At 44.4% G+C, this 9,100-nt stretch overlaps 1 protein-coding gene across 1 annotated transcript in view; it reads right to left on the reverse strand.

Annotated features, from left to right (window-relative positions):
* Positions 1-8,061, reverse strand: part of LOC120564877 (adenylate cyclase type 1-like) — a 54,375-nt gene extending 46,314 nt beyond the window's left edge. The window contains exons 1-2 of the mRNA XM_039810129.1: positions 7,447-8,061; positions 5,646-5,795 (exon numbers count right to left, since the gene is read on the reverse strand). Of these exons, the coding sequence (XP_039666063.1) occupies positions 5,646-5,795; positions 7,447-8,061 (765 nt within the window). The remainder of the gene's footprint in view (positions 1-5,645; positions 5,796-7,446) is intronic.
* Between the last annotated feature and the right edge of the window lie 1,039 nt (positions 8,062-9,100).

A 9,100-nucleotide genomic window follows, 5' to 3' on the forward strand; every position in this document is an offset into this window, starting at 1 on the left:
ACAATTAGTCTAGTTTATTTGATTTATTTTTATTTTTTGTCGTGTGTGTGTGTGTGTGTGTGTGTGTGTGTGTGTGTGTGTGTGTATGTGTATGTGTATGTGTATGTGGGACCTGTCTTGTATGAGGACCAGCAAAGGTGGGCGGGTAAATGAGGGCGGGGATGGGAGAGTTGGGCAAATGGTAGGGTGGGTTGGGGGAAGGGAGGTGGGTTGGTAGGGGTGGGTCGATATAATCAATTATAAGTACTGAGGGAAGCATAGTATGTAAAAAGTAAAATTCTGATGAAACTCAGATTTTGATGAAATTCTGAAATTGTTTTTTTTCCCAAAAAATTTATTTCAAACTATTTAGGCAACCAGTTAATCGTGTCGTGTAATTTTTCAAGCTCAAATGCAAAGGATTACCAGCTGTTCAATTATGAAGATTTGCTGTTTTTTCTTCGATCATAAACTGAATATCTTTGGTTTATACATTGTTGGCCGGTCGTTTCGGAAATCGTGATGGGAATATTTTTTTACATTTTCTGACATTTCATAGACCAAAGAATTTATCAAGAAATAATGAGCACATTGGAAACGGGAATTGTCACACTGGGGGATCTATATTTCGGTGGCATATTAAAATCTTTTCAGGATGTGGAACAGCAATTTGGATCCCTAGGTCTACATTTTTTAGATATTTGCAACTTGGCCATCTGTTAGTGGGGATTTTTAGATCCAGTTCTTCAGCTCCAAAGGCACCAGAATGTTTAGATAAGTTGTTGAAATATGGAAAAGGTTGTGAGGCATCTGGGTATTATTCTATGCTTATGCAGAACCTGGAGGATGGAGCCTGGACAGCCCTCAAAAAGACATGCGAAAGGGATCTGAGTATTACACTGGATGATGAGGAGTGGGGCAGAATCTGTAGGAATATTAAAACTACGTAACGCGATGTAAGGGTGCACCTGATTCAGTTTAAGATGATGCATCGCTTCTATTGGACTCCCTCCAGATTGTTTAGACTTTCGGTTTGAAAGACACACCAAATTGTTGGAAATGTAAGACAGAAGACGGCCAATTACTTCATGTCTTATGGTCCTCTGATAAGGTTCAGGAATTTTGGACCGCGATACATGTGGGATTGCAGGGACCCAAGGTCCATTCATGTTGCAAGTTGTATGTTTTGTATGTTAAAAAAATTGTTAATCACAAAAAGCATTAATGAGCAGATTTATCTTTAGTTGCAGCCCTTAACTGGATATCTGTAGGTGTCAGACTGTTGACAATGAAGACATTTAACTCTCAGAACGACGTTGATGTGATAAGCAATTGCACTATTATCGGACATTTTATAGACTAAACAGTTAATTGGTTGATTAATTAAATCATTAATCTTTAGTTTGTGCCCCACTTTGGGTGACAAAAACGTAAATTAGATTTAAGGGGGTTGTTTTTGGATTGATTATTTGATGTCAATAATGTTAATGCCCATCACAATTTACCAGATCCTAACGTGATGTCTTCAGATTTCTCGTTGTGTGGAACCTACAGTCTAACACCCAAAGATATTCAATTTACAGTAATATAAAACAGAGAATAGAAGCACATCCTCTGACAACAACATCGAACTAAGAAACAAACCTTACGATGGTACTGGGGCACAGCCCCAATTTTTTTTTTAAATCCTGGAAACTATAGTGTAGTTAAAATGAGGGGGAAATCGTGGTTTTGGCAATTATAACATTTGGTTAATAGAAAGTAAATGTTACTCGCAGGCCTGTGACAGCATGCAAACCCCGGCCTTCTGCATTAAAATCAGACGTTCCTCCACTTACACAACTTAATTAAAGATACACTACCTCATGGACTTCATTCTTGGGGATATGGATGTATTTTAGTTTGAAGAATAACTTAAAGGGTAAGAACATCATCGCCTGAGTAGCTCACCTGGTAGAGCAGGTGCCCATATATAGAGGTTTACTCCTCAACGCAGCGGCCGCAGGTTCGTACTCCGACCTGCGGCCCTTTGCAGCATATCGTTCCCCCCTCTCTCTTCCCCCTTCATGTCTTCAGCTGTGCTATACAAATAAAGGCCTAAAATGCCCAAAAAATAATAAATAAATAAACTGTTGTCAAGCAGCTAATTCTTTCAGCATCAGCCTGTGTGTGTGTGTGTGTTTTAGTAAGCTCTAAACAACCTCACCCATTGTAATTGCCATCGTTAATGTAATATGTGCAGATATGTGAAGAGCTGCTGCATGCCACTGGTCCATGAGTTTGCATATGTATTGTACTGCATCTGTAATATTTGTGTCCCTGTACCATTTTTCTTCATGTGGACATAAATGGTTAAAATGTGTGTGTGTGTGTGTGTGTGTGTGTGCATACGTGCGTGTGTGCGTGTGTGTGTGTATCACAGTATAAAGTACTCTTGAAACTCTCACAGGATGTCAAATGGTTGTGAATGCACAATGAATCATCAGGCGGCTCTGCTGAATAGCTGTCGAGAGGCAGGTTATAAAATCAGCCGGGGCTCTCCCGTGTCTCCCTCCGACACCGTTTCACATTATACATCCATTCACACAACTGCTCCTCACCTGTGAATTAAAAGCTTCACTGGAGAGCAGCCTTGAGAAAGAGCCGTCACACATACTTGACACACTTACTGTGAGTGAAAGTGTGTTTGTCCATAGGTGCTTGTGTTTCACTTACACACACGTGTGTGTCCGGTGTACAAAATCGCGATAAGCGCAGTGTGAAGGTGTTGTCGTTGTAATGATTTAATTTATGATTTAATAATTAATTTACCTGCTTTATTAATCTCTTCCATTCAAGCTCCCTGAACGTCTTATTATTCCCATTTCTCTGATTTGTCCCAGGCTTAATTCACTCTGTGCTCTGTTTGACTATGGCTCTCCCCGTAGTGGTTTATTAATGAACCACTGGCTCACTTTCTCTCGCATTAAAAATTAACATTCCTGCAGTTTATCAAGAAAGGGGAAATCCTACCAAAAACTTTGCATCAGAAATCCAGCTTGTTTGCACAAAAAGGTAGAATAGATATCCATTTAAAAGGAACAAAGAAAAGATTCTTGCTCTTGGGGGGAATTGTTGGGTCTCTGCGTATTATAGTGTGCATAGAGTGGTCTAGACCTACTCTCTCTGTAAAGTGTCCTGAGATAACTTCTGTCATGATTTGATACTATGAATAAGAATTTGAAGAGACAAACAGGGAGGTGAAAAGTGAAGAATGTGTGCAATATTCTTAAAGGATATCCTGTGGCATGATGACTTACTATGTGATGGACTGGTGACGAAATGTTACTAGTTATAGAGTAGATACATGGATTTATATTGATAAACTGTATATTGTCAAAGTCAGTTTTGGGGAAATTCAGTTGAAACGGCAGTGGCTGTTAGTTCAAACTCTTAAAATGTTCATTTTAACGTGTTCTATGTTTAAATCATAGAAGTTCATTCTTTAGAGAGTAACAGCAGTTTGACAAAAATATCTTAATTCGAGGTTCACTTGCTCGGTGTTACTGAGGCTTTCCGCCGTATTTTACGGTCTTCAGCAGCAGATGGAGTTTGCTCAGTTGTCGTGGAAATGTCTTCTTCTTCTTGAAATCGTGTGATAACCGTATGTAACTATAAAACACTGATAGAAATCACTGAAGTTTCAAACCGAAGACTGTGAGAGGTGGTTAAAGCTCTGGAAAAAGCCAGTAAGTGCACCTTGAGTTAAGATTTTTCTTTCGTGCCTGATTTCGGAAAGAATTGTCGACTCGTCCGTTTCCATCTTCAGTCTATAATGTTTCCTCCACTCTAACCGATTTCCGTGGGGGAGGGGGGATTAGATTTTTCAATCACTAGAAAACAACGTACAGTAGGCGCCTGAATCTTAACGTCATTTTAAATTGGCACCGATGTGTTGCCATACCAACATACTGGTTTTGCCATTGGTTTTAAAGGTGCAGTAGGTAAGACTTATAAAACTAACTTTCTGTCATATTTGCTGAAACTGACCCTATGTTCCAGTAGAACTACATGAAGCAGGTCATTAAAAAAGCTACAGCCTGTAGTGTGATTTGCAAAAATCCACCACTCCCTGTTCAGATGCACCAATCAGGGCCAGGGGGAGGTGTCTAACTGCGTGTCAATCACTGCTCATCCACACGCATTCATTCTCCCTTGTGGGGGGAGGGGCTTAGGAGACCATTTTGGGCTTTAGCGGAAAGGGGGGAGGGACTGAGAAGTTGTCGAATTTTTGGGCTAAGTCCTGGATCTTCCCAATCCTACCTAGAGCACCTTTAAGAGTCGAGTAAAGCAAAGTATAAAACAAACTACTATGTCAGGCGATATTGAGAAGACATGTCGTCTAGCTTGACAACGGTGACAACGCTCACTGGAACAATCGTTTTTCAACCGAGAAACCGTTGCTTTACGTCATGATGTGTTGAGATGACGTGTTGAGATGTCAGCATCACTTTTTGAGTAATGTCACATTTGGAAACAGGGGTTGTTTTTGACCCTGACGGCAAGTCCAGAGGAACCTACGCCTCTTTCCTCTGCACTCTGAGATTACTATTGAACTGAGAAGTCAATTTACCACTCAGGCGTATACGGCACATAGCCGACACATGAATCAATACGACCTATGGATCCGGCGCAAAGCACAAACCCGCGCAAACACCTGAGTGATAACCAGAGACCTGTTTGACGGCTGAAATTCAAATCGGAGACATTTGTTTCGTGGGCACATAAGCAGCTACTGCCTGAATGTTGATAGATCCCAATCAAGGGTCTATGTGTGTTTCACCCACCCAGATAAACTGTGACCTTTACTGGAGGAGGGAGGCCATGAAAGCAATCTGCTTGTGTAATTACCTGTCAGAAGGTAGCATGTTACTGCTGGGGAAAACACTGCATATAATCATGTAATCTATAAAGCACAGGTGCTAAGTATGTGTGTGTATGTGTGTGCTCACAAATGTTGTGTATAACGAGGGTGAGACGTGTATGGAGGCATGTTACATGCATGGGATAATTAATTCTCTATGTAACAACTGGTGCAGGTGGGTTTTGTGCGCATGGCCGGTGCGGAGGGTGCGGTGCATAACAAAGTGTTTGTGTGTGTTAAAGTTGCCTGATTGTTTCTTTGTTAAGTCGCTCCATGTAGGTGTGTGCAGAGGGGGTGGAACGTGTGGCGCTGGTGCATGTGCCACAGTAATTGTTCTTTCCTTAAATAGCTGCTGTCATAGTTACTGCATGCCTGTGGGCAGGTTGCTAGAATACATTGGCACCTGAAACCTCTTTATAAAAAAAAAACTTCTCAAGAGACCGTAGTAAGATTTCATCAGAAAAACGCGTGCCCAAGGCGAGGTGAAATATGGGGATGGATCGTCGTCTTCCCTACTGCTCTCTGTTTTCCCAATCTATCTGTGCATTTTTAGATTTTTTGGGGCATTTTCGGCATTTATTTTGACAGCTGAAGACATGAAAGGGGAGAGAGAAGGGGAATGACATGCAGCTAAGGGCCGCAGGTTGGAGTCGCACCTGGGGCCCCCTGCGTCGAGGAGTAAAGCTCTATATATATGGGCGCCCGCTCTACCAACTGAGCTATCCGGGCGCCCGTATCTGTGCATTTTTGTGTGCAAATTCACCTGCTTCTCATTCTCGTCCTCCAGTTTCAGCCTCTCCTCGATGCAGTCGCGGGCTTGCAGGAAGACTTTCCTCTGGGTGCGCTCGGTGAGAATCCTCACAAACACCCCCGACAAGTTGACGCTGGTGAACAGCACCGCGTTGGCCACCAGCTGCACACAAACAAGAACAGACATGCCAAACAAAGCCAGCCGCGTCTCCATACTGTATGTGCATGTGAGCCTGAGGGAACACACATGTCCATAAGTGCATTTCTGTGTGCAATCCTATATCCTGGCTGCATTAGGCTTCACAATCCTTGATTAATCCATAGGATGGATTAGATGTCAGACATCCATGTCAGCACATTGGTTACAGCACGAATCATACTGTAGGTGTGACTTCAAGAAAAAAAGCCATAGCGCAATGGCTGGCAGATAAAGTGCATTATTAATTAGTGATCAGAGACTATCGATTGGGCCGAACACTTTCATTTGGAGGATGAACTCTTTAGCCACTCTGCGTCGTTGATCCCTAAAAGGTTGGAGGTGAAAGGTCAGAGAAACACTCTAATCCAGCACAGCAAGATGGAGAAAACACTTCCAGCTATAGTGCGACGGTTCCCAACCTAAGGGTCTAGATCCACAAATTAAACCCAAGGGGTCATGACATAATTGGTCTACACAAAGTTAGGTTTATTTTTTTCAGATTTTTCTATAACTACTTTGCGATTTTACTTGTAAATTTCCGTGTCCTTTTATCTCCTCAGGCATCCAAAGATAAATTCTTGAAAACGATTACCCTTTGGTTGAACTGGTCGCATCTACTGATGAGAGGTTAGAAGTAGACACTGCTTAATTTTAAGGAGTCACAAGCTAAAAAGGCTAGGAACCCCTGATTTAATGCACTGCTACAAAATAAGTAAGTTTGTCAAACTCATATGAACACAGTGTCCTTTGGCGGTGGTTCCCAACTTGGGGATCAAAATAAATCTGAGGGGTGACATGTAAACAGCAAAGAAAAAAACAGTCAAGAATCAGCACTTGTGATTGCGGCTCTGCAGGATCCTGTTTCAGCACCGGCAGCTGGACAGCTCCTCGTCTGCTTCATTACTGAGGTGGGCTACAGTGAAACTTTCTGCTCTCTTCCAAATTTTCCACCCACTGTATCCTGGAGCTAAAATCGATCACTAAGAGTGTTTTGAACCTTTTCTTCTCCAGGGAAAGCTGCATGAGTAAGAATGCTGTTTTCTCGGCAACACTTTACATTCACACGGTTACTTCATAGCCCGACTGGGAGCCTGTACAACTACAATCTTCTAAAGACCTGTATTTTCTTCACTTGCTTTTAGCTTAGTCTGAGGCTCCTTGGCTTCTGTCAAGTCACCTCTTGACCTGTCTTTTATTTTTCCTATACTGCTTTTTAATCTATTGTTGATTTAATTCCTTCTCTTTTTTTACTTGACATTGGTTGTATCATGTCAGTTGTTTTGTATTACATTTTGTATTGTTGTGTTTGTTATGTATTTTTTATTTATGTAGCCTAATGTTGTCCATCTGTGTAAATCACTTTGGGTCAACTTATGATGTTTTAAATGTGCTTTATAAATAAAGATGACTTGACTTACACTGGAGCAGTTGCTCAAGGGTACTTGGACTGTGTTTTTTTTTTTAAGTGAAAGTGTGACTCGACCCCACTACCTGTTTGATGTGACGATGGCTCAAGTGAAAAGACCAGTTACAGTAGCTAAGCACAAGGCAGTAGTGTCGGTGTTTGAGTGGCTGACTGGATTAACCAGTATGCAGGTGCAGGTGCAACACGTACCGGTCTCCACAGCTTCTGCTTCCTTCCCGTGAACGACGTCGCGATGACAATGAAGTGAGACGTAGCCAGCATGACCCCGAACAGCACAGCCAGCAGCGTCCGCACCGGCAGCAGCACGTAAGCCACGAGGGTGACCAGCATGAGCTGCCACACGCCTTGCTCCGGGGCCGCGGCGCTCAGCAGCTCCGCGGTGCCGAGCGCCAGCGGGAACGGGCAGCAGAGCAGCGCGAAGGTGAAGCTGAACAGCAGGGCCAGCTTCGCGATCTGCTGCAGCTGCGTCACCTGCAGGTACTTGACGTTGGTGACGATGAAGAGCGACAGGAAGACCACGCAGTGCACCGGGTACGAGCCCTTGGACAGGGTGAGCCGCGGGCTGGACAGCAGCTCCACCAGGGACAGCGACGACGCGGCCACGATGAGCACCGCGAGCGCCTTGAGCGTGGCGGTCTGCTCCAGCTTCAGGTTGTAGTTCTGGAAGAGAGCCTCCAGCTCCGGGCTGTTGAACTCGTCCTCACAGGCGATGGCGCCCAGGGGCGAGCCGGCCGGGCAGTGACCCTTCCTCCGCCGGGTCTTGACTCTTTCGAATGGCACCTCCTCCATGTTCCGGCCATTCATGAAGCGGGGGGGTGGGTGGGTGGGTGGGGGTGTTGGGGGGGGACGGCGCGCGAGCCCTCAACTTTTCGGTTCGTCTCCTTTCGTTCGGAAATCGAACCGGCACCCTCTCCCAGAGTTCATGCGTCCTGGATGTCCGAGGGTCGGGCTCGGTGTCAAGAGAGGGAGAGGGTGGCAGTGGAGACAACAGAGCACCGCGCGCGCGCGCGCCCTATCCACAGGTTGACGATTGTTGGTGTGTCGTCAGAAAAGTAGCCCGACCAATGTGCAGAACGCCCCTGCCTCCCTCTCTCTCTCTCTCTCTCTCTCTCTGTCTCTCTCTCTCTCTCTCTCTCTCTCGGACCCCCTGCGGTGCCTCTCGCGGGGTTACCGGTGATCCTGCGCTCCAACCGGACTCATCGGAAGGTTTATGCTTGTGTGTGATGATCAGCAAAACAGCTCACCACGAGGTTCGGCGAACAGTCTCAAAAAAAAAAAATATTTGACTATATTTTCCCTGGTTTACTTTCTCTCTTCCTCTCGCCTCTGAGACGCACACAATCTCTCTCTCTCTCTCTCACACACACACACACACACACACACACACACACACACACACACACACACACACACACACACACACACACACACACACACACACACACACACAGTACGCTAAATGTTATGATCTACTGTGTCCTCCTGCTTTAATTTACTCCAGTGAAATGCCAGTGTTTGGGTGAAGACAGCAGCAAAACAGCGCTGGTGATTTCCCTTCACAGTGTCTGCAGTCAAAGCTGATGTAGTTCCCAGCCAGCTAAAAATAGCCCAGCTGCACCGGTGGATGGTCCAATATAGCAACAATTTGGTCTTTCCCGCATCTCTTCCCCCTCATGTATTTTTATTGCAAAGTCAAGTGCTCATTTCACGCAGAGAATTAACATGCACACAAAAAAACGCCATAGAGGGAAGGTAATGCACATGCAGGGGGGCTAGAAATAGCAATCTCTCTTAACGAATTAACCGTGAAAATGTAAGAATGATGACGTGCATCTTGAAATGG

This window comes from Perca fluviatilis, chromosome 9 (genome assembly GCF_010015445.1).
Source record: "Perca fluviatilis chromosome 9, GENO_Pfluv_1.0, whole genome shotgun sequence".
Classification (NCBI taxonomy): domain Eukaryota; kingdom Metazoa; phylum Chordata; class Actinopteri; order Perciformes; family Percidae; genus Perca; species Perca fluviatilis.